A 25,019-nucleotide genomic window follows, 5' to 3' on the forward strand; every position below is an offset into this window, starting at 1 on the left:
AACGACGAAGCTTATAGTTCAACATTAATCCAAGGCAAATCTACTTTTTGAATAAGGAGCGAAAATGCTTTCCAGTATTCCAAATTCCAATATTACAAATGATTTTCAAAACTGTTGAAGTATTTGCACTACACCTACCAGATTCACAGCGTTCATGGCGATAATGTGTTACGTTCAAAAACTAACTGAAGTGTTTTTTTTTTTTTTTTTTTGACAACACAACCAACTTTGATTATCATTAATCCACTACTGGTTGAGAAAGCAGTAGATGTGGAGTTTCCATAATCTGCATAATATGACATGGTATTCATGATGATGATACAGTAACTCTACAATTATGGATCACTTCCACAAAAAAGAGTATTCTCAAGCAATCGAACAGTTTTCATTTGTAAATGCATTTTTCATAACACAATTGAGCCCTTATCTAATCAACTGAAGAGCAGAATCATTTCAAATCGCCTGGAAATACGCGAAAATTTATTCGACCATTTTTGATTTGAATGAAACTTTGCACACGTATTTGGCTTAGCAAACTGAGCATTTTTCACAGGTGGAGAGATTTTTTACACCCATGAGTTACATTCTAAAAGGGCGTATGCCTTTTGGCATAGGTTTTATTCGAAGCATTGCAGCCCAGAAACCGTTGGTTGCATAGAAAAACTGTCTGAGAATGAGTTGTAGGGAATTAAAAATGCACCATAAAAAAATATACACTGTACAAAAAAAATTTTTTTTTGACCAAAAAAAATAAAAATAATCATTAAATTTCAATTTAAAAAAAAAAAGAGTTGAATTTTTTTTTATTTTTTTTTTTTAAAGAAACTTGACGTTAATACGCAACTTTTAAAAAAAAGTCCAGGATGGAGAAATCAAAAATATTTTTTTTATGGTAGATTAATTTTTTTATGAAAATTCTAATTCAAACATTTTTCAAAATATTTGTACTCTAATGATTTTAAAAATGCAGAGAGTCATTTTGAATCAAAAAGCTCTTGGTAGTAAACATTCTTAAGGCATTGGTTTTCGAGTTATTTCTAATTTAAGCTCGAAAAGTTATTAATACTTAGGAAAATACACGTTTTTCTTAATTTGTCCATGGTTCTCCAGAAAAAAAACCGTACGTTCATTGGAATGCTTGATCAAAAATATTCAATTCATTCTTTGACAACAAAACGATTGGGCGAACGGTTCTCAAGAAAAGAGTTAAATGTTCTAAGTGATATGAATATATATAAGAATCAAATATTTATTTTCGAGTTTTATTATCTTAGGATCATATTTTTTTATGACATAGTTACTTTACAGAACTAGTTTCACCTTATATTTTATATACATCATAAGTCAATGATTCGTCATCTTTTGAAAACAGCTTCGTTTGTATCTTATTTTCTGAAATCGGAACAAAAGAGTAATACTTTTGTGTGGCAGCTATTATTATAGATTTTTTGAAAATATTGCTCCATTCTGTTACTCCTTGTTCATATTCTTCATATGATCCCCAACTAAATGACATTTTTGATGAATTTTTATAACTTTTCTGATTAGACCAATGATACAATTCTTTTGCGCTTGTAATGGGATGTTCATGTTCTTTAGCTAAACTTGCATCGCATGGGCCTTTACAATGAGAAGTCGCAAAAAATGCCATTCTGCATCGACGTTATATTTTGTTTTGAACTTGCAAAGTTTTTTCTATTTTTATATTGTGAGGCAGCTCCATCAGACATTAATATCGCTTTTTTCAACTCTATTGTTGTTTTCAAATAACTCATTAATTTGGTAATGAACACCTGAACCGCAACAGTATCATGATGGAGTACTTCCGATATTATGACGAAGCTGATATTCTTAAGTGTTCAAGATTCTGAATAGTAAACAACGAAGGGATGAATGGTGACTTGGCTATCATTCCAATAACTACACGAATCACAAATTGATAAAGACGTATTAAAATGAGCTTGACTGTTCAATATTTTTAATTTTGCAATAACGTTTTCGTTTAATTTGCGTAAGCTTGATGAGCACCGATGATCAGGAAAGGGTTTACAGCATTTGGGCTTGGTGTATTCCATTTTCACTCTGTTCATCTTCACAAAATGCAAACTGTTACTAACACATCTGGAGTAGTGCAATCGTTTTTATATACGAAAACAGATATTATAGGTAACCCAGTAGTTATTGGTTGCGTACTTTACAAACAGTTATTATTAGTAAACAAGTAGGTAGTGTTGCACGACAAACATATTTTTTTATAAAACATTCGGCATGGGGGAACGTGTAGGTAGGCTAAGGTTTAGCGCTTGAGTTATTTATCCAATTGTTTTGTTGTCGAAGAATGAATTGTAGATTTTTGATCAAGCATTCCAATGAACGTATGGTTTTTGCTGGAGAACCATGGACAAATTAAGAAAAACGTGTATTTTCCTGAATAATTATAATTTTTCGAGTATAAATTTAAAATAACTCGAAAACCGATGCCTTTAGAATGTTCACTACCAAGAGCTTCTTGATTCAAAATAACTCTCTGCATCTTTTAAAATCATCAGAATACAAATATTTTGAAAAATGTTTAAATTAGAATTTTTATAAAAAAAATAATCTACCATAAAAAAAATATTTTTCATTTCTCCATCCTGGACTTTTTTTTTAAAGTTGCGTATTAACGTCAAGTTTCTTTAAAAAAAAAATAAAAAAAAGATTCAACTCTTTTTTTTCAAATTGAAATTTAATGATTATTTTTAATTTTTTTTTGTCAAAAAAAAATTTTTTTGTACAGTGTATGTTTTTTTATGGTGTATTTTTAATTCCCTACAACTCAGACAGTTTTTCTATACAACCAACGGTTTCTGGGCTACATTGCTTCGAATAAAACCTATGCCAAAAGGCATACGCCCTTTTAGAATGTAACTCATGGGTGTAAAAAATCTCTCCATCTGTGAAAAATGCTCAGTTTGCTAAGCCAAATACGTGTGCAAAGTTTCATTCAAATCAAAAATAGTCGATATTCGACCATAGGTCATTTCGCGCGATCTTGCTCTGAAGTGACTTTCATTTACCACTGCCACTAAATTTAAGTAAAAATTTAAAATCTTAATCTGTGCATTGAGAGAATTGACCGAAAATTGTGATAGTTTTGTTGGTTGACTATTTTGGCTACTTTTGCGTAGAAACGTAGTAGTATATTTTGTTTTCTTTCTGGTCTTCCGACATCTTGAATGCCACAACGTGACCCATAACTGTGTCCTTCGCTGTGCAAATATTTTAAATTTTAGTTCATACTAAAAGAAAACAATCAGCTGGAGTGATCGAAAGTACACATCACGAAGAAACTAATGTTAAAACATTGGTGGTTGAACGTTTCTCCGGTTTTATATCCATTTTTCGACATTCAGGCTTTTCGTTCACTGTGGATTGTGTGGAAATAACTGTGGAGGGACTGTACATTATCTGGGAAGTTGACGTGTTGCTTCTCTCTTTTTGGTGGACGAATCTTCGATAGGTTAAAGTTCGAGGTTAGAACGGCTGACTTTCGAAAATGTTTTTCTTTGTTTTGTGCGTACGAACTCAGACCGTTTGGCGATCATTGGTTGAGATTTTTTGTTCTTTTTATTTATTCTGGTGACGCGTAACACAGTAACAAGAGTGAACGTTGGCTCTTTTTGATGATTAAAAGATTGGATCGTCATTGGTTGTGTTACCCTAGCATCTCATCCACAATAAAATACCAACATTCTTTATGTTTATTCGAAATGTCACGTTTGAAAGAGGCATAATCGTAAAATTTTGTTGATTTGTTATTAGGCAGGGTAAACATCAATTTTCAGATCGATTAGTGGAACTATATTTTTGCGCCCGACTTTTTAAAGTTTCCATGCGATTCTATATGGGAAAATCTACTTTTTCCAAACTTATTCTCTAGAGATGCTAGTTGGCTCCAGAAAATATATCGATACATATTTGTAGGAAATTTTCCTAGAAGAAACTCTTCCGAAAACCGTAAGGCGCTACGATACACACTGTTTCCAAAGCTGCAAAACGTGATCGAAATTATTTTGACCCAAAAAACTTGATTTTAGAGCCATAGTGTCTTCAGTAAAGTTGTTCCATGAATTATTCTCCATGTTATAGAAGTTACAGTTTTGTGATCAATTCACTCACCAGTGAAGAATGAATTTTATTTTTTTTCATTCTTGCATATAAAAATTCATCGTGTTCGACAAAGTTGTAGCTCATTTATTAAAAAACAACTTTGTCAAAGACACCATACTTCTATCTGTCTATTTTAATGGACTTATGTGAAGTTTTCTACAGATTGCCACTTAAAATCAATTCTTTCAATATAACTTTTAGCAGTGATTTTCTACAATTTTTCAATGTTCTATAATATTGTTTCCTATAACAAAACAAACAATTTCTTCGAAGGAAGTTTATTTTTATCTCACATATTTTCTTAGTTATTGACGATTTCTACTTAAATAAGGCACTAATTCACACTAATTACTTTTTACTCAAAAAATTTGGTTTTTGAGCCATAGTGTCTTCAGCAAAGTTGTTAAGTTATACATATATTCTTCGCTTTATGCAAGTTAGAATTTTGTGATTAATCTATCCAAAAGAGAGACACGAATTTTATTTTTCTCGTTTTTGCATATAAAAATCTACTTTGCTGAGTAAAGTTTTAGCATATTTTATAAGAAACAACTTTGTCGAAGACACCATATTTCTATCTGCCAATTTGAACGAACTATTGTGAAGTTTCCTTTAGAATATCCCTAAAAATAACTTGTTTGATATAACTTTTTATTCTTAGTGATTTTCTAAAATTTTTCAATGTTCTACAATAGTGCACTAATTTACTTACAGATATAAACACAGGAGACAGCGAGAGACAAATGCCTATATCTGGATTGAAGGATTTTTTAGTTATACTTTAATATAGAAATGGTTAAGTCTGCAGATATTTGCAGATTTTGAAGTTATCTATTAGTAAATTAATGCAATATTTAAAAAAAAAGAGAAATATGTGAGATAAAAATAAACTTTCTTCGCAGACATTGTTTGTTTTTCTATAGCAAACAACATTGAAGAATATTGAAAAATTGTAGAAAATCACTACTAAAAGTTATATTGAAAAAACTGATTTTCAGTGGCAATTTGTAGAAAACTCCGCATAAGTCCATTTAAATAGACAAATAGAAGTATGGTGTCTTTGACAGAATTATTTCTTATGAAATATGCTACAACTTTGTCGAAAACGATGAATTTTTATATGCAAAAAAGAAAAAAGTGAAATTCGCTTTTCACTGTTAAGTGGATTAATCACAAAACTGTAACTTCTATAATATGAAGAATAATTAATGGAACAACTTTACTGAAGGCACGGTGGCTCTAAAATCAAATTTTTTGGGTCAAAATAATTTCGATCACGTTTCGCAGCTTTGGAAACAGTGTGCGATGCTTGTAGAAAAAGTTATTTCCCTCAAACTGATCGAATAACTGACGAACGGCTCACCATTAAATTTTTTTAACAATACTGCTGCAGCATGCTGCTATTGCAAATTCGACCGTGTGATAAAAATTGATATCGCGTAAAATTTATCTTGGAGGCTTCTCTGAAGATTCTATGAGCAAAAATCACACTTTCAAGCTTAAATCTGAAATGTATATCTTCCGGTCTACCTTAACGTTTTCTAGTAAAGTACTATTTTATAATAGCATGCGGGCAGTGATACAACAAAATGACACTTGTAAACAGATCGCGATATCGAACAAGACTGACTCTTCGTTTATTTCCTTCTCTGTACGTGCCTCGAGAGATTAAGATCAAATCGCTATAAATTAAGAGAAGGGTTCAACCCTTCATGCCGAATATCAGAATACATAACAAAATCCACGTGAGTTTTTTCTTATTCTTAAACAAGTTTGCAATAGCAGCATGCTGTAGCAGTGTAGCCGGGAAAATTCAATAGTGAGCCGTTCGTCAGACATTCAATCAGTTTGGGGTGAATAACTATTTCTACAAGTGTCGTAGCGCCTTGCGGTTCTCAGAAGAGTTTTTATATTAATATATTCTTGCAAAGAACGATGAACTTACCTTACCAAACAGTCCCAAGCCGTGGTGTGGCCTTTGCTGTACGTAAGAGTCGTCTCCATTCCACTCGGTCCATGGCTGCAGTTCGCCAGCTCTGCAGTCTGCGTAGGGTCTGCAGGTTGTCTTCTACCTGATCGATCCACCTTGCCCGCTGTGCACTTCTCCGTCTCGTCCCTGACGGATTGGTTTCAAGATCCATCTTTACCGGGCTGTCGTCCGACATCCTTACAACATGCCCAACTCACCGCAACCTGCCAATCTTAGCGGTGAGGACGATAGATGGCTCCCCAAGCAGCTCCTGCAGTTCGTGGTTCATCCGCCTTCTCTACACTCCGTTCTCCATCTGCAGTCCACCGAAGATGGTACGCAACACCTTTCGCTCGAAGACCGCAAGAGCGCGTTGGTCCTCCACAAGCATAGTCCATGTCTCATGCCCGTAAAGGACTACCGGTCTAATCAGCGTCTTGTAGATGGCTAATTTGGGACGGCGACGAATTCTACTAGATTGGAGCGTCCTCCGGAGACCAAATGCACCGTGAACCCCTTCCTTTCATGTACTTCGTCTTAATGACCAGTCCAGTCCGTTTGGCTTCGGCCTTTAGTCCGATGTATGTATCCGCCATCTTCACAAAGGTCCGAGCCACAATGTCGATATCGTCGGCGAAACCAAACAGTTGAACCGACTTTTGGAATATCGTGCCACTCGTGTTAATCTCCGCTCTTCTAATGACACCTTCCAGGGCAACGTTAAGCACCTCGCCTCAAACCTCTTCGGGTTTCAAAGGGACTCGAGAGTGTCCCCGATACTTGAACTACACACATCACTCGATCCATCGTCGCTTTGACCAATCGCGTTAGTTTGGCCGGAAATCCGTAGTCTTGGGCTTCAAATAGTGAGTTGACAACCTGGAAGGAGTGTCAAACATAGCTTCGGCTCTCACAAGTTCCTACCTCACACCTCCACGAGTCATATGATTACACTGCCGATTGCCGGTTGAAACATGGATACAACTGGTTGGTGTTGCGTGGGCAATGTTGTCATCCGACAATAGCTAAGTGAGAACGTGCGTCGCGATCATTGGCGCGTGAACCATATTCCGGCGGTAGAGGACATGCTTCGCCAACCCGAGATTCTGTTCACCAAGATAGTGCGGCTTAAAACAGCGTCTGAACTTCATGTTGGGAGCGGCTGATCAACGTCCTGGTGGCAGCATGGAACTCTAAACAGAGCTGACACGATGGTCCCCCGGCGAGACAGGGGGTTGGTGTGAGAGTTGTGATGATCCTCGCTTCGGAAAATATTCGAATAAAATCATCCCAGAGTTTGTCGAAGAACGTCTTTTTTCTGTCACAGAAGTTATAACCACAAACAGATTTCGCTACTACAATCTCTCAATGTGAAATAAATTATTTTTACGAACTGAAATTTCTGATACCGGGTTTACTCAGAATTCATAACAAAAATTCGACTGTAAAAATTGAAGAAGTGGTTCATAACAATAGAAATACAATTAAAATGACTTTTTGTGATATATACTTGAAATCTAAAGTCATCAAACTTGATTGATCGTTTCGATTACAAATAGCTTAACAGTTTATTTGCATTTGTTGGAGAGCCGGTTAAATATGACTCTTCTCGAATAATGGAAGATAAAAAGAGCGTATCAAAATTATGACTTCATCAAGTTTGTGCTACATATACCATGTACTCCTCAAGTTATAATCTAGTCGGTAATTAATGTGGTAAATAGTACTTCCGGTACATGTTGGTATTATCGATAACATTTTTATGCATTACAGTATTTTCGCATTTGTTTCTAAATAGTCAACTATGCGAGTAGATATATCTTTATTACAGATTATCTGAGATTGTTTTGTGTCATCTGTCAATCAGGATAAGCACTATCGTTGCTTTTTTTAAAAAAATAATGACGAAACGTGAAAACAAAAGCTAGATTTATGATAGTTGAAAAGCTTTAAGTGCGTAACGGTAACTTAAAGGTAATTTCCCTGGCACTAAAATACGTACTTTCCTTCTCATCCAATAATTTAGATCAGCTGGTGAAGCATCAGAAGCACGCGTACACTGCACAGTATTTGCACGCCACGTATAGGTACATGAAACGAGTATGATTCAAGAACACTTCCTTCGTTTCTGAAAACAAATAACAATTTGTGTTGCGTTCCAGTCACTTTCCGACATTGTTATGCCATTCACGAGGGATATATATGAAGCGATTAACATATTAACATGTTAGGGGGTAAATATTCTTAGGTGTTTAAAGCATTCCCGGACGGTCCGCTTCCTTGTTTCCAGATTTTTCGAAGAAAATATAATCCTAAAATTGAAAAAAAAAATAATAACTCAGTCGAGTGTCTGTTACTGAATACAACACTTACGATAAGGAATAAAGCACCCAATAGGGTTGCTTTTACCCTAGCATCAATATCCATTGGGAAATTGATACCAAAGTGGTCGGAATCAGTGAAGACTTCGCGTGCAAATCCAGACCATTGTTTGGAAATTTTTCCCACCTGATTTCCTTCGTTCGTAACAACCTAAAAGAAACATCACGAGCGTTTAAATAATATCACCATGAAAGATGTTCCACACTTGGTCTCACCTTAAACTCCACATCACCACAAATACTAAAAGTACAAAACGGACCCTCTATTTTAAGTACCGTATTCCCTGTCTGGTCCTTGATGCTAAACTGGGGCGTAAAAATGGACCAGTTCTGCTCTACAGTGCCAATTACGTTACCAGGTGGTGCCGAAACCTCCAGGGTTTGCAAACAGCATGGAAAACAGCACGATTGGCATCGTAGCGGTCGATTGAAGTGCAGTACCTCATTCTGATAGTGATCCAAAATTTTCATATCGAATGGTCGAGCAGGTCCGCAACAGTTCCGGGTGCAGCAATCGGTGTCTTCAACAGCCCAGTACACCTTCTGGCCCATAGTATTTTTGACTGTGTACTTGTTGGCTGTTTCGAATCCGGTGAATGCTTCCAGCAGCTCGACCTTCTGATGCACCAGCAGCTGATCAATGGACGTAAGGTATTCCAAGCCGGGAGGACAGTTCGGTATTCCTTGCGGAATAGTCATCCAGCCACCTGCAGATGAAAGATTGGATATGGATTAATTAATGCATTAGTGAGTCGAGATTACCACTTTTCAAGCAATTTCATTATGTACAGCTTGTTTGTGTCGATTAAACAACAACAACAATCGGTCACTTACAATTGAAAATAGTGGAACCGTATTGCGTTGCGAACATTACAAGTTGTAAAGAATCAAACGAATGCACTCATGCACTACTCAAGTGAACACAACCAGAACTTATAGTACTTAATCTTGTGCAAAGATAGTCAAGGTTGTATCAAAGTCCTCCGACTGACTGACTGTAAGCCAGACATTTTAACGCCCCTACCACCGAGATTACTTTGTGGAGAAAAAAAGAAATAAAAAAACAAATAAAAGTTATTGACCTTCTCTCTTCTTCCGTAATCAAATGATCATATCCTTTTGCTTTGGCCGACCGGTTCCTCCGAGGAACAAATCGCAGCAGGCCCCGAAGTGCAGATTTAGCACTTTTTTCTGTTACATGGCGACCAACGCCGAGCATTTTTCCACCCAAATAATTGAGGATAAACTTTCGAATCTGAGTTCGTTGCCAAATTTGGTTGTATTCAGAGTTTTCACTAGCACGATTGATTCTGGCCGAATCGTCATCTCGGTACAAAGAAATAGTCGAAACGTAACAGTTCGAATTTGCATTGCCCAATGTCGGCTCACTTGGTTTCATATTAACTTTTCTCGAGTAAATCCGTCCGGATCAAACGCTTCAATCCGTTCTGTACCAGGTTCACGACTAAACTATTGCCGCCAATTAAGCCACAATTGGATCGTGCTTTTATACGGCAAAACACATACCGAATTATCTCGCTCAGATAACTGTACAAACATCTCGCCCATTCTCTGAACACTATTTGTTACAGTTTTAAACAATATACACAAGTGGGGACATTTACTCGCGATAAGCACAACATGTATATGCAATGAGTGAATGCAGCAATAGTTTGACGCGGGTCATCAAATCAAACCTTAACGAGACACATAATCTAATCGGTAAGTCACAGAGTGCGACAGACGACTTCTACCCCAAGACACCAGCCAGCAGCTAGTACTTCGCTCGTACAAATTTTTCCAGTTAGTATCGCTGTGTGCACGACTATGAATGAGCCATCTTCTCTGTCTCATTACCACAGCCTAACGTAAGATAAGTCTTATCTAGTAATACGAGACCCAATAATCATTCGGTACTGTTAAAACCCGAAACAAAAAAAATATCCATTGTCATTGTGCAATTATGCTATGCGATTTATTACTACTGGAATGAGTTCGGAACTTTTCGTTTTGCAGGTTATACATTGACAAAAACCGATTTCAATCGCAATGTATCCCAAGTAATTTGCCAATTCTAACAGCGAGGGAATGTAGAGGCTCATTTTGTATCATACAACTCTAAAATAGAGATCTGAAATTCTGTTTTTCTTTTGTATGAAGCGCTCAATCTGTTTTTTCGGACGATGTCTTCGCTCTGCGACCCTCGGTAATTTGATTTGTTTATTACTTTGAGTATACGTGATGGTCACCCTTATACAAAGTCAACTTTCCAGAAAAACAAGTTTTACAATTAGTTTTAGGTTAGTAGGCGGCGATCATTCGTTAATTTAAAAAAGTACACTGAAAAAACTGGGCACGCTCCATCCAAGTGTTTCATCAATTGGATATGAAAATGACTCTGCATTGTTATTTGTAGAATTTCTTTCATCGAATTCAATGATTTTTCACTTTCGTTTCAAGTTGTCGCACACATCAACTTACATCCATGAGCCGCACTCCACTTACGTATGATTCCAACATCCCTTTCAGGTGAATTGCACTTGAATCTGCCCCACTGTTTCATCACAGTGATTATCATGTGCGAAACACCTTCATTTACGTATGATTCCAACATCCCTTTCAAGTGAATTGCACATGAATCTGCCCCACTGTTTCATTACAGTGATTATCATGTGCGAAACACTTTCAGTTGATTTGTTTTGTTTTTATATGTCAAATGATGTGCCGTTTGGGCTGAAAAGTAGAAAAATGGCGACAGATGACAAGTAAACGAGTGTCATACGGCTCAGAAGTTTGAGGATTTTCCAGACTACATCTGCAAATTTTTGGAAGGTAAGTGATTTATGTCACGTAAAAGAATCGAATTATTATCTTATTTCGTCCTTCCAGCACAAGATCACAGAGATTCTGATGAAAACATCTTTACGCTAGAGGCAAGTTTTTGTTTACTAAAACATCAATTATTTATATTAAACTAATTTGAATCTTTGTTTGCTGCAACTTCTTCAACAGAAATGGATAGTTTATATTTGGTGATGAATTTTTATAGTGAAATTTTAATTTGATAAATAAAAAATATTCTATGCAATCATATCCATATAAAACTGTTTTCATTTTTAAATCGAATAAAAATCATTCGAAGCTCGGTAAACATTTATTTGAGATTCAAAATCCAAACACTTTATGTCTATATGTCATAACACCAGAATTGAAAGTGTTTTTCTTTTGAAAATGAGGTGTTGCACGATGAATAATTCTAAAGTGTTTCGCATATGAATTCTATATGTTTTGATCAGTAAGGCGAATTCAAGTGCAAAACACTTTATAATGTCGTTCTTTCAGTGTAGGAGGGTAGTATCTAAGACACGACCGCATGATTGACGTAGGACTACAATAGTTTTATATTTCCTTTTAAGGCTCTGTTTGATTTGAGCTCGTTTTTCCTTCGGCACGGTTCGATTTTGGCACACATGTGCCAAAAACGAGTGATTATGTTTAATCATATTTTCAGTTTTCTTGATTTTTTTAACCGATTTAAGCTCAACATCCTCCAAAAGAAAGGTATTTGGGTTCTTTATGTTGCTTTATGAAGTGTATGACCGAAATCGGTAAAACGGTTCCGGAGAGATGACCGGACTGCTATACAGTATATCACAGCAGACAGTTGGTGTCTACTTATGAAGTCTGTGCCTGGCGAGCTCGCATGTGATTGGTACATTGCACAATAGTCCAGAAACCAAATTTAGGGGGAAGTTTAGGTTTAGAGCTCTATAGCAATGTTTCAGAGAAAAACTTTATTCGACAAAGTTGTTACATATGATAAAGCGTTTATTGAAAAATTATCAAAAATTAGGGTGACCAAAATTTTTGATGCGATCAAGTATTTAACTTTTTTATCTTTGTGGATAGAAGAAAAATTTGTTCTACAATGTTATAGCTCCAATAATTTTAAGTAACTTTGTTAAAAAAGTTTTTCTCTATCTTCGAAAACAACCGATTTCTAATGAAAAAAACTCATTTTGCGCTCTAACTTCTTTATTTCAAGTTTTACCTTAAAACTGTCTTTGAACGACTTGCAGAGCTTTTGAAAAGAAAAAAAATGCAATGCTGATATCGTAAATATCTCAATTCTACTCAAAGTTATTAATGTTTTTCATCAGAAAACATTCGTTTTTCATTTATTTGTCATTCTTTTTGGGGCAAACATAAAAAATATCTCTTGGTCTCATTTTGAAGGGCATTCTTGACTCTATAAATATAGGAATTTTTAAAAATATGTTTTTTTTTAAATTAAAGTGAATTCAATTTGAACACATGACAAAAATTTCAATAATTTTATACATTACGCATATAAAAGCACGCAGATTTATTTTTCTGATATTTTTTCTCACAACTAGAAGTAATTACCTTTAATTTGATTTAGAAAAGATCGAAAATCGATTAACTGGCTCAAAAGTGATTTTTTTTAAATAGAGTACATCGAATATAGCCGTTTTTTATGGTCACCCTATTTCGGAGCTAGTCCCCCTAAAAACCCAACGAAAAAATAGGGGTTTGATTATTTTCAACATAGATTCATCCCTGCTATTTTGAGCTTAATTGAAGCACTTTGCGTGACCAACTTCGAAATAGGGTGATCATAAAAAAAATAATTAATTTTTTGATTTAATTTAAAAAAAATCATAACTTTGGAACCAGTTGATCGATTTTCAATCTTTTTGGATCAAATTAAAGGTAACTATATTTATTTCTAGTTATAAGAAAAAATACCAGAACAATAAATCTGCGTGCTTTTATATGCGTAATAAATAAAATTATTGAAATTTTTGTCATGTTTTCAAATTGAATTTACTCTAATTTTAAAAATAACATATTTTCAAAAATTCCCCTATTTATACAGTCAAGTATGCCTTTCAAAATGAGACCAAGAGATGCTTTTTATGTTTGCCCCAAAAAGAATGACAAACAAATGAAAAACACATGTTTTTTAATGAAAAATATTAATAACTTTGAGTAGAATGAGGATATTTACAACATCAGCATTGCAAATTGTTTTTCTTTCAAAGCTCTAAAAGTCGTTCAAAGATAGTTTTAAGGTGAAGCTTGAAATAAAGAAGTAAGAGCACAAAATGTGTTTTTTCAATATAAACCGAACCGAAGATAGAGAAAAACTTTTTTACAAAGTTACTTGAAATTATTGGAGCTATAACATTGTAAAACAAGTTTTTCTTCTATCCACTAAAATAAAAATGTTAGAAACTTGATTGCATCGAAAGTTTTGGTCACCCTAATTTTTGATAATTTTTCAATAAGCGCTTTATCATATGTAACAAGTTTGTAGAAGAAATTTTTTCTCTAAAACATTGCTATAGAGCTCTATACCCAAATTTCCCCTAAATTTGGTTTCTGGACCATTGTGCATTGTTCGCAAAAATTCGATCTTAAAACTTTTACGAAATTTTCACTGTTTATCAATGAAATGATAATAATAACTAAAGAATCACAAAATCATTTTATCAATACGACATATTGATTATTGTGATCCATCATGTGGTTACATCAGTATTACCGTTTGAAATCTTTCATTCCGACGTTACACCTTGGTTTTAGTTTTCACAGAATGTATCCCGATATAGTGCGGTTAGACGTAGTCCTACATCAAAAAATGTGAAAATCTGAATCTTGTGTTTGTATTATCTGAATTCCATACAGACACTACACGATGACAAAAAGTCCGGTCACACTTTTTTGGGATCGCCTGTAGCCCACACGTTGCATCTCTCTGGTGCCATCTATATGTCAAATGAAAGGGTTAACTTTGCTGCCCAAAGTGGCAGAGTTTCGTTTCTGTGCAGTTTGTTTACATTGAGTTGTGAGCCATGGCAGAGTTAAGAGCAGCTGTTATCGCTGAATATGTGAAAGGGTACAAACCCGGACACATATTCAAACACCTAAAACCGCTCGGAATCAACCGGAAATTCGTGTAGCGGACCATAAATCGGTACCTAGAGGCCGGAGGCACCGAGGACAAGGCACGATCTGGACGACCAAGGTCTGTGAGAACTCCAAGGCTGAAAAAGATTATATGAGACCGGATTCGCGGGTCGCCCAATCTGCACGGAAGGTGGCCAGGAACCTTTAAATTAACCGAGAATCAATCCGCCTGCTTCTGCGCAAGGATTTAAAACTTACACCGTACAAAAAAACAGGTGCTTCATGGGGTTACCAAAGCTACAAAGGACAAGAGGTACCAACGGTCGCGGGAGTTGCTCGGTTGGCGCGCAGATGACGAGATTATTTTTTTCGGACGAGAAGCTGTTCGTTTTGGAGCAAACAGTCAATCGCCAAAATGATCGAGCTTGGAGTGTGAGCCTCCAGCAAGCTCCTGCGGACAAGCTGAACGTTTCCCGGTTCCAAAATAAAACGTCAGTGATGGTTTGGGGAGCCATTTGCAAAAGAGGTAAACTGCCTCTTATTTTTATCGATAAAGGGGTCAAAATCAACGTAGCGTACTACCTGAACACGGTACGGTTTGAATAAAAATGTTCTGCCTCAAGCTGAACTATTGTTTGAAGACGATTACTACTGCTTCCAGCAAGATGGCGCCCCATCCCACACCGCAAAGGTTGTTCAGGCGTGGTGTGAGGAAAACTTGACCGATTTCATTTCGAAGAATGAATGGCCTCCGTCGTCTCCGGATCTGAATCCACTGGATTATTTCGTGTGGGGATACATGATGTCGAAGCTGAACGACTATAAAATAACAAATTTGGAGCAATTCAAGCAAGTTATCACGAAAATCTGGGACGAGATGCCGATGGAGCACGTGCGCGCCGCTTGCGACGACTTTCCGAGACGTCTGAAGCTGGTTCGATCAGAGAAAGGTGGTGTAATTCCGAGATACCGTCTGTGAAGTATCTTTATGAGTTACTGAATAAAGCTATGAAAGCCAGATTCAGATTCTTTGAAATATTGAGATTTTCCTGTGTGACCAGACTTTTTTGTCTCCCTGTAAAGGCATGAATAATGATGCACGCAATGGACGTCTAAATGGTGGCATAGTTAATGGCGTCGTTTGGGAGTTTATCCAGATGGGTCCGGATAAGTTGGCCATTTACCTGCATCGACTGATTGTTAAGATTTGGAATATCGAACAGCCTCCTGAGGAGTGGAAGGATGAGGTTATGTACCCTATTTACAAAAAAAGGCGACGAACTGGACTTTGAGAACTATTGTGCGTTCACCATCCTGAATGCCGCCTACAAGGTGTCTTCTCAAGCCATCTTCCAACGTCTATCGACACTATTAAATGATTTCCTGCAAAACTAGCGTTTCCTGAAAATTTGACTGGTACACGACGGAGGGGAGCGCATCGAGCAAATTGGTTAGACCAAATGGAGCAAAACCTGGCAAGCATTGGATGCCCGAGGGGCTGGAGAAACGCGGCCAGGAGCCGAGTTTATTAGAAGAATTTCGTTCATCGGACTATATCCTAATGATGTTACTCCAAATAAAATAAGGTAATGTGTGAATCTTAACACCATCAGACCCACATTCTCTCTAAATCACCCGCGTCATTTTGAAGGTTGTCGCGCTTTCTGGTTTTGCTATGCGAGAACAAACAGTGATTTCATATCGTAAAATATTGTGAAGCTCTTAAATTGACCACGTGACCACACACAATTCGTCCCCTTAATGCTAGAACTAGATAACTCGAAAATTGTCGATTTTGAGTTTAGTATGCCATCATATTTTTCGCGTCGAGCTCTATAACATATCTAAAACTCGTTGAAACACGATTACAAGAAAAAGTGTTATTCATCAATTAAAAAACTAGATATCTCAACGAAAAGCAAGCGTATTTTGTAGTAAAACTAAATAACTCGGTTTTTTGTTGATTTTTTCGTTGCTATAACGGGCCTGAAACGATATGGATGCGTTTCATAAAATCTGAATAATTGCATTTGAATCGTCGTCACCAGAATAGGTCAAATTTTCAAACTCGTTTTTCTCGAAACGTCAATTTTCGAGTTATCTAGTTCTAGCATTAAGTGGACGAATTTGCGAAGAAATATAATAATATAAATATTGGTTTTGAAATAAATTGTTACTATAAAAATCCTAAACTCGAAATGACGAAAGGTTAAAGCGAGTTTTGCCACAACAAAAAGTAATGTGATTACTTCATGCGTACGAAAAAAAGCTGATGGTAAGATAAATTATATTCATGTTAGTGAAATAAAAGCAGAAATGCATATTAAACCTTATCAACCGATAAAACATGCGACCTGTTAAAGTTTTCAACTTAACATATCGTTCGTTTTCCTTCTTATCATACGAGACTCACCAGTTGGCTGCTGTCCGGGAGCTCCTGGAGGCGCCACCATCGGAGGCGTTTGTTGCATCGGCATACCTGGTTGAATCATTACCGGCTGAGGATATGCACCGTACGGTTGTGCCGGAGCATACTGCATTGTTGGCGGACCGGCCGGTGGATACGGTGACGGCTGAAAGTAGTACTTATGTGATCAATTTGTGATTCGTGTGGATAAGAGAGAAAATGAGAACATTTATTACACAATGCCCATCACCATGATCAATAGCAACTACAACCGTTCTAATGAAAAAATAACCAATCACGAAAAACATTGAAATAGAAACAACGAAAAACTTAAGTAGATACCTTAAATTTGTTAAATTAAATGATAAACTAAAAAACACAATCAAATTGTTTCAACAGTTTTCAAATCATTAGAAAAAACTACACTGTCCCTGACATTAAGTCTATTAGTATAAAGTGAACAACTCACTCTAACAATATCACGTTTATAGCAAGTAAGCTAGCAGGACACTGAGCAAAATCTATCTAATGGTTAGTCAGTTTACTAGCACTTGCAAGTGTTACAATGTTACACGCGCGCTCGATAGGTATCACCCGAATAACCCTGATGCTTGCGTAGGTAAACTAATAAAGTAATTCACATGTTTTCCCATAGATATTGCAAAACCGCCAGGGTGCAGTGACTAGAAACTAACCCAACCTAATCGAAACCAGCTCTATTTCGAGTGCATTTCGAAGTGATGATAGATATTCGCCAGCCAGCATTGTGGGTGGAAGAAAATGAGTAACATGGAACACTCCAACGTGCGATAGATTTTCATCGTAACGGAAGCGTGCCCAGTGGCCACAAACACTTATTTCAAAATGATTAGAGTGGTTTGTACGCGATACAATCTGTCGAATTGACTGACACGATTTGATAGTCGTTCGGGATCGCTATTAAGTGACGAAATTATGTTTTCGTTGTTATAGCCGTTCGACAGTTACTGAGACCATAGTTGTTCCTGTGTCGACTGATATTTTTTACACACATGCTTATCTTTTATTCTAACCTGTTTCAGCTCCATTTCGCATCTACAGGGGATAGTCAAAATAAGAAGGATAGACAAAATTTGGATGTATTTTGAATTCGAACACCATTGAACTGGAAAACTTCTGAAGTTTCATTTTCTGACCCTAGATCTGGCCTAGGTCACCGGATATAGGAAATATTCCTGAGTTCCGGTAGGCATGTCAAACCTGTTAATTTTTGGATGGATTTGGTAATGGGTTACCTGATAAAAATGCTGATTTGCATCATTGACATAGATGACAAAATCATTTCTGAAGCGAATGGTTCATCAAGATCCGGAATCGGCCAAGAACTCATCGAGAAATGGCTATTTTTCATCCGGAAGTCCTCAGAGGAACCTTTAGTAGGGAACATTTACGTTTTTGCACCAAACATAGCGTGTTACATCTCTATCTTCAGGATTTTTTATCAGGAATCTTTTAAAAGACATATATCTGAATATAGGCTGCATTGGCCACTTCCGGAACGACCTGGAGGCCCCGAAGGAACCCGTAGTGGGAGAATTCATATTTCTGCATCAAAATATAGCATGCGACACCTCTATCTTCAGAATATTTCATCAGGAATCATCCAAAAGACATATTTTTTTAAATACAGATTACGTTGGCCACTCCCGGGATGATCCGGATACCCCGTAGGAACCCGGAAATGGGGACATTTACTGTATTGCATCAAATAAAGCGTGCGACACTTCTATCTTCAGGATTTTTCATCAGGAATCTTACCAAAAAAAATATTTCCTAATATAGGCTGCATTGGCCACTTCCGGACTAACCTGGATGCCCCGAAGGAAGATCCGGATGCCCGGAGGAATCCGGAATGGGGACATTTACATTTCTGCATCAAATAAAGCGTGCGCATAGAGCTGCAAGATTTTTCAAGATTTTTCATCAGGGTTCCTCCGGGGTATTTAGATTGTGCCGGTAGTGGCCAATGCAGTCTGAATTAAAAAATATGTCTTTTTGATGATTCCTGATGAAAAATTCTGAAGATAGAGCTGTCGCACGCTTTATTTGATGCAGAAATGTAAATGTCCCCATTCCGGGTTCCTACGGGGCATCTGAATCGTTCCGAGAGTGGCCAACGTAATCTGTATTTAAAAAATATGTCTTTTGGATGATTCCTGATGAAAAATCCTGAAGATAGAGGTGTTGCATGCTATATTTTGATGCAGAAATGTAAATTCTCCCACTACGGGTTCCTTCGGGGCATCCAGGTTGTTCCGGAAGTGGCCAATGCAGCCTATATTTGGAGATATTTTTTTGTATCATTCCTGATGAAAAATCCTGAAGATAGAAGTGTCGCACGCTTTATTTGATGCAATAAAGTAAATGTCCCCATTTCCGGATTCCTACGGGGTATCCGGATCATCCCGGGAGTAGCCAACGTAATCTGTATTCAAAAATATGTCTTCTTGGTGGTTCCTGGTGAAAAGTCTTGAAGGTAGAAGTGCCGCACGCTTTATTTGATGCAAAAATGTAAATGTCCCAATTCCGGGTTCCTCCGGGGAATCTGGATCGTTCCGGGAGTGGCCAACGTAATCTGTATTTAAAAAAATATGTCTTTTGGATGATTCCTGATGAAAAATCCTGAAGATAGAGGTGTCGCATGCTATATTTTGATGCAGAAATGTGAATTCTCCCACTACGGGTTCCTTCGGGGCCTCCAGGTCGTTCCGGAAGTGGCCAATGCAGCCTATATTCATATATCTGTCTTTTAAATGATTCCTGATAAAAAATCCTGAAGATAGAGGTGTAACACGCTATATTTGGTGCAAAAACGTAAATGTCCCCTACTAAAGGTTCCTCTGAGGACTTCCGGATGAAAAATAGCCATTTCTCGATGAGTTCTTGGCCGATTCCGGATCTTGATGAACCATTCGCTTCAGAAATGATTTTGTCATCTATGTCAATGATGCAAATCAGCATTTTCATCAGGTAACCCATTACCAAATCCATCCAAAAATTAGCAGGTTTGACATGCCTACCGGAACTCAGGAATATTTCCTATATCCGGGGACCTAGGCCAGATCTGGGGTCAGAAAATGAAACTTCAAAAATTTTCCAGTTCAATGGTTTTCGAATTATTAAAATCGAATAACGTTTAGCAAAGCTATAGCATTTCAAATTTCATCAAAATTTTGCCTATCCTACTTATTTTGACTATCCCCTGTATGCGTTGCACGGGATAGTAAACTTCAAACACGTTGGGCAAAATAAAACGTCCTAAGTTTTTGGCTTAACTTCCACTTTCGCGACTGTCTTCGAGAACGGTTGACCAACAATAGACTGATACTGAGCTGTTACTTTTCAGTTGAAACCCCTTTTTTATCTCTCGCGGCACAAAGTTACGTGTCGTGTCCTAACTGTGCGATCGAAATGAAAAAAAAAACTCGTACGAAAAGTTCTATCGAAGGCTTATTTCTAACTTCCAAAATAAACCCTAGCTTCAAAACGGTTTAATAATCGATTCGATTCTGATTATGGTTCTTCGAATTCATGGCGCTGAATTCGTTTTTAGCTTACAGGTTAGAATAGCAAACAAATCAAAATAACAAATACCTAAAGCAAGAGTTAGGAGCGATGTTATTGTGCAAGTTCTCAACAATCAGTAGAAGATAATATGAAAAGTTTATCTACTTACAGCTTGAGGCGGATAGACTCCCACCATCGGACCTGGCGGATACGGCGACTGACCTGCCGGTGGATACCACATGGCATTATCCTGTTGCGTCGGTGGATAAGCGGGATACGGAGGAGCGTACGGTGCTTGCTGTCCCGATTTGTCATCCACGATTGGTCCTGGTGGGTAAGGCGCATACGGAGCGTATCCTCCGCCTGGTGCAGATGGTGGTTGATTCATGGTTGATGAGTGGATCGGATCGAGTTAGTGGAAGGTCAGAACAAAAATGCTCTCTTGCATCAAATACAGAAACCTAAACTGGCTCCTGGACGGTTGTTAGGCTTTCATATAACCGCGAATAGCTGTAATCGTATACAAGATAGCATAGTTAAAATTTCGGGATTTTTGTTATCGCATACAATTGGTAAGGAAGTTACTTGGCATTATGTATACATATTATCTTATCAAAACCTTTTGCTCTGACTCACGTTAGACATAATTACGTTTAAGAGTAGCTATAGTCTAGTATCAGAAAAATAACACACTATGAATAATTAATATTGAATCATTCAAGTGCTATGACCATATCATGCACTGGAACTATTAACTGGACTGTTTACAATGAAAGATGGGGTAAAGAAGTGTACGCATTCCTTGTTTTTTTTCTGAAACTGTCTAATTTAAAATAATGCTAGAGCAAGAACAAGTGCAAAAGTTCACTATAGCCGAAAAGTTAAAAAGTTTCTCAAATCAATTAGGTGCATATTTTGCCCCACTTCACTAACAAAGCGAACGCATCAACTCAAGCTTCTTTACCAGGAATTGTTCTCTCAAACGGTCCATTAGTGCGATAAGTGACGTAGTCACAATCGGTTGATAGTGAAATCGCTTCGAGTAGACTTCGACCAAGCTGGTAATGAACCGTTGGCAGGGAAAAGTAGCTGTCATAACGGGTGCTAGTGCTGGCATCGGCGCAGCGATCGCCCGGGAACTTGCCAAGGCCGGAATGATCACCGTTGGACTGGCACGGCGATCTGAAAAATTACAGGATCTGAAGAGCCAACTAACGGTGGATGCTTCCGAGAGGTTTCACTCCGTGCGTTGTGATGTTTCCAAAAAAGACGATATCAAAAGAGCTTTTCAAGAGATTCGAGATAGATTTGGAGGAGTTGATGTACTGATTAACAATGCTGGCGTTGTGAAGCAGACGGCACTTTTCGCCGATGATGATGGAGAATCTCTGCAGGATATTTTAGATACCAACGTTCTGGGGCTGACCTTATGCAGCCGTGAAGCTCTCAAATCGATGAAAGCCCGTGCAACTGACGGGCATATTGTGCATATTAATAGTATAGCAGGACACAAGGTACTTCCCTTTCCACACATGAATATGTACGCAGCTAGTAAACATGCTGTCACCGCTATCACGGAAACGATGCGAAATGAACTACGAGAAATGGGCTCTAAAGTGAAAGTGACGGTAGGTGTTCTGCTTGCAATTTGATTATTCAAAAATGCAGACTTTCGCTGAAATCTTTTCCAGAGCATCAGTCCCGGTGTGGTGAAAACTGAAATTGTAGCTAGTTTAGAGGAACACAGAGACTTCCCAAAACTGGAGTGCGAGGACATCGCAGAAGCAGTCCTGTACGTTCTGGGGACTCCACCGCACGTTCAAGTTCACGAGTTAACTATTAAACCAGTAGGAGAGCAGTTTTAATTGACGAGTTTTAAAAGAACCTAGAACTCAGTTTGATACAGGATCAACTCAAGTCTACCACTTGAAATTGTAATTATGATATTATATTTCTAAACAGTCAAAAACTTCGAACTAATCAATTATTTATTTATTTTTATTTAGAAGCCAAACTCGACTTCGCCTAAACCATTTCCCCAACGGGCTTAATCGTGAGTTCATGAATCTGAACATGCGGTGGTGTACTCAAAGCGTAGACTATGCCATCCGCAATATCCTCCGGTTCGAGCATAGGCATTGTGTCAACCTGTAGATTATTGTAGGTGTCACACAACTGTACCATCGGTGTCCTCACAAAACCAGGACTGATGCTCTACAATTATATTAAAAATGAGTGGAACATGCACAAAATAATAAAAGTTCCTGGTTACCGTGACTTTGATCTTTGTTCCACCTTGTTGTAGCTGGATCCTCATGGTTTCGGTGAGTGCTGTTACTGCATGTTTACTGGCTGGGTACAGGTTAGCTCCCGGATAGAAAGGTACCTTGTGCCCTTCAATACTATTAATATGTATGATATGTCCATTCACGGCCCTCTTTTTCATCGATTGGAACGCTTCCCGGCTGCATATAGCCAGACCCAGCACATTGACATCTAAAGAACGACGCAAAGCGTCAGTATTACCTGTTTCCAGCAAATTTACCTTCTCGTAAGTTCCGGCATTGTTCACCAAAATGTCAACTCCGCCGAATTTTTTCTCGACAAACTCAAAAGCTTGCAGAATCTGCTGCTCACTGGAAATGTCACAGGGAAATGCGTGTAACCTGGATGCCGCTTCCGAGTCAAGTTGCGCTTTTAGCTGATCCACCCAATTGTTACGTCTTGCAAGACCTACCGTAATCAGTCCGTTCTTGGCTAATTTCTTTGCGGTTGCGGCTCCGATTCCTGAACTAGCACCCGTAACGATTGCCACCTTATCCAGCCAACGTTCCATGCTGCTCAATGGTTTAGTGCACACTGAATATGTAATTTGAACTTGTGTGATAATAAAACTGATAGAATAAGATTTGTTATTGAAATACACAACCTAGCAGATGGCATAGATAATGATGCTCGTGCGATAAAATTTGTGCGGCGATACTACGCCACATATTTTCATGTTCTAGGCAATTGAGCATACAAGTAGTCAACACAATTGGCAGGGCTTGACCATCGCACATTGAGCTTAGAAAGCAATGTACGCGTGATCAAACAGGGAACAAATATCAATTATGTCAGATTCTGCTTACCACTCTTTATCTGATTATTTCGATCATTTCTGTTGAGTAATCGATTTTTTCAAGATCGCTGAACAACATTTAAAAAACACACCAATTTCATGTAACATGTCGCTAGAATAGCATATGCGATTCCAGGGATGTGAAAAAACAGTCTCCTGTTTCCCTGGGTCTAAACCTAAAAAACGTATTAAACTCATAAAATTACTAGACTTTCAGCGACTAGGTCAGAAGGAGTGAAATGAAGTGCCCAGAATCACATTGATTGTTTTCGGACCAATAAAAGTAAAATCAAGTGTTTATAACCACATTGCACAGTGGTCCAATAAGGCAAAAAGGGGAATTTAATTCAATAGCGCCTTTCACCTTCATCCTAGCTTAATAGTGTCTTCGGAGCAATTGTTTGTATGAATGATCCGCATAATCGCAAATTATCAAAATATATGAAAAGTTTACTATACTAAAAATAAAAATAATGAACTTTTTTGTGTTCAGAGATAGAAGAATAGTTCGGCAAAGTTGTAGAAAATTTAAAAATATGAAACTTGATTGAACAAATGAAAATCCTATCTTTCTCGGTACAAAGTTATAAAGTATATTATATGAAACTTATTTAAAATTCAGTTTTTAGAACCTAACTTTTGCTAGTTACACTTTACACAAAAATGTAGTTCGGAGGAACTGTTAGGGTACCCAAAACACACATTTTTGCCAAAGATCATATATCTCCAGGACTTTTCCTCACAAAGTTATATTATTTTAGCTCACTTTTCTGATAACTTCAAGAAAGTATAGGTTAAAAAGGGCAAGTGGAATCATGATGTCAATACTTTTCCTTGAAATTAAGCTGAAGTACTATAAACCAGGGTGGCCACTCATTTTACATTTTCGAGTTCCCGCATTTTTCCCGATTTTTTCCCGCATGATTGCAAGAAATTCCCGATTGTCAAAAACGTTAACTAGGTTATATTCTATCGACGATTGAACGTAAATTTTTGAACCTTAAATTGGAAGTAATAGCGCATATAACTTCTACGGAATTTACTCGGGACATTCTACACAAACAGTTGATTAGTTACATAAAATGCAACTTTTGCCTTTCCATGGTAGACAGGTTAAATATAATTTTTGCGATTTTCTCAAATTTGCAAATCTTCCATTGAGCAGTCAATAACCGTGTTAGCTATTTTGTGCATTCATTATGCTTGTCTATCTGTCTTCTTAAAATATGAAGCACCGTTTCTATTCAACGCATAACAATCTTCTAGAGGAATAACAACAAACAAAACAGCACTTTGCGTACAAAATTTTTTTCCGTTGTTCAAATCATCGAAAAAGGTTATGGGAAGTTAAGGGTGAACATAAAACTACTTAACCTAAGAGTAAAAATATTTTGATTGAATTGATTATTTAGGGAACAAAACTTGTGACATGGATTCGCGTTTTTTCCTCAAATTGAAGATAATTTTATTCTACGTTCAGGAAAAATACTGCGATTTAACTGTATTTCG

General features: G+C 37.3%; 3 protein-coding genes and 1 long non-coding RNA gene across 10 annotated transcripts in view; 2 read left to right on the forward strand and 2 right to left on the reverse strand.

The window, feature by feature from the left end:
* Positions 1-7,657: 7,657 nt before the first annotated feature.
* Positions 7,658-25,019, reverse strand: part of LOC129723195 (phospholipid scramblase 1-like) — a 43,244-nt gene continuing 25,882 nt past the window's right edge. Inside the window, exons 1-6 of one of the 6 annotated variants that reach the window (XM_055677243.1) lie at positions 21,354-21,371; positions 20,559-20,899; positions 16,850-17,021; positions 8,719-9,209; positions 8,495-8,653; positions 7,658-8,433 (exon numbers count right to left, since the gene is read on the reverse strand). In XM_055677243.1, coding sequence (XP_055533218.1) covers positions 8,374-8,433; positions 8,495-8,653; positions 8,719-9,209; positions 16,850-17,021; positions 20,559-20,777 — 1,101 coding nt within the window. In that variant the 5' untranslated portion in view covers positions 20,778-20,899; positions 21,354-21,371 and the 3' untranslated portion in view covers positions 7,658-8,373. Of the gene's footprint in view, positions 8,434-8,494; positions 8,654-8,718; positions 9,210-9,336; positions 9,538-9,584; positions 10,082-16,849; positions 17,022-20,558; positions 20,900-21,353; positions 21,372-25,019 lie in introns of those variants that run through there. The other 5 variants (XM_055677245.1, XM_055677242.1, XM_055677246.1 and 2 more) reach the window with 5 other exon arrangements.
* LOC129723199 (uncharacterized) lies at positions 10,327-11,435 on the forward strand. The gene is made up of 3 exons (XR_008727733.1): positions 10,327-10,518; positions 10,963-11,334; positions 11,392-11,435. It is a non-coding gene; the product is annotated as an uncharacterized LOC129723199 (long non-coding RNA).
* LOC129723197 (farnesol dehydrogenase-like) lies at positions 21,371-22,927 on the forward strand. 2 transcript variants are annotated; one of them, XR_008727732.1, is made up of 3 exons: positions 21,371-22,017; positions 22,081-22,323; positions 22,396-22,927. XR_008727732.1 is itself a non-coding variant. In XM_055677250.1 (2 exons), the coding sequence occupies exons 1-2, from the start codon at positions 21,454-21,456 to the stop codon at positions 22,252-22,254; spliced, it is 738 nt and encodes a 245-aa protein (XP_055533225.1). In that variant the 5' UTR covers positions 21,371-21,453; the 3' UTR covers positions 22,255-22,365. The 2 variants fall into 2 exon arrangements, 1 of the variants encoding a protein (XP_055533225.1); XM_055677250.1 differs by lacking the exon at positions 22,396-22,927 and having other exon boundaries at positions 22,081-22,365.
* LOC129723196 (farnesol dehydrogenase-like) lies at positions 22,360-23,266 on the reverse strand. The gene is made up of 2 exons (XM_055677249.1): positions 22,662-23,266; positions 22,360-22,603 (listed from the first exon to the last, which is right to left on the reverse strand). Exons 1-2 carry the CDS (start codon positions 23,223-23,225, stop codon positions 22,415-22,417), a joined length of 753 nt encoding a protein of 250 aa, XP_055533224.1. The 5' UTR covers positions 23,226-23,266; the 3' UTR covers positions 22,360-22,414.

Source organism: Wyeomyia smithii, chromosome 2 (assembly GCF_029784165.1).
Source record: "Wyeomyia smithii strain HCP4-BCI-WySm-NY-G18 chromosome 2, ASM2978416v1, whole genome shotgun sequence".
Classification (NCBI taxonomy): Eukaryota; Metazoa; Arthropoda; class Insecta; order Diptera; family Culicidae; genus Wyeomyia; species Wyeomyia smithii.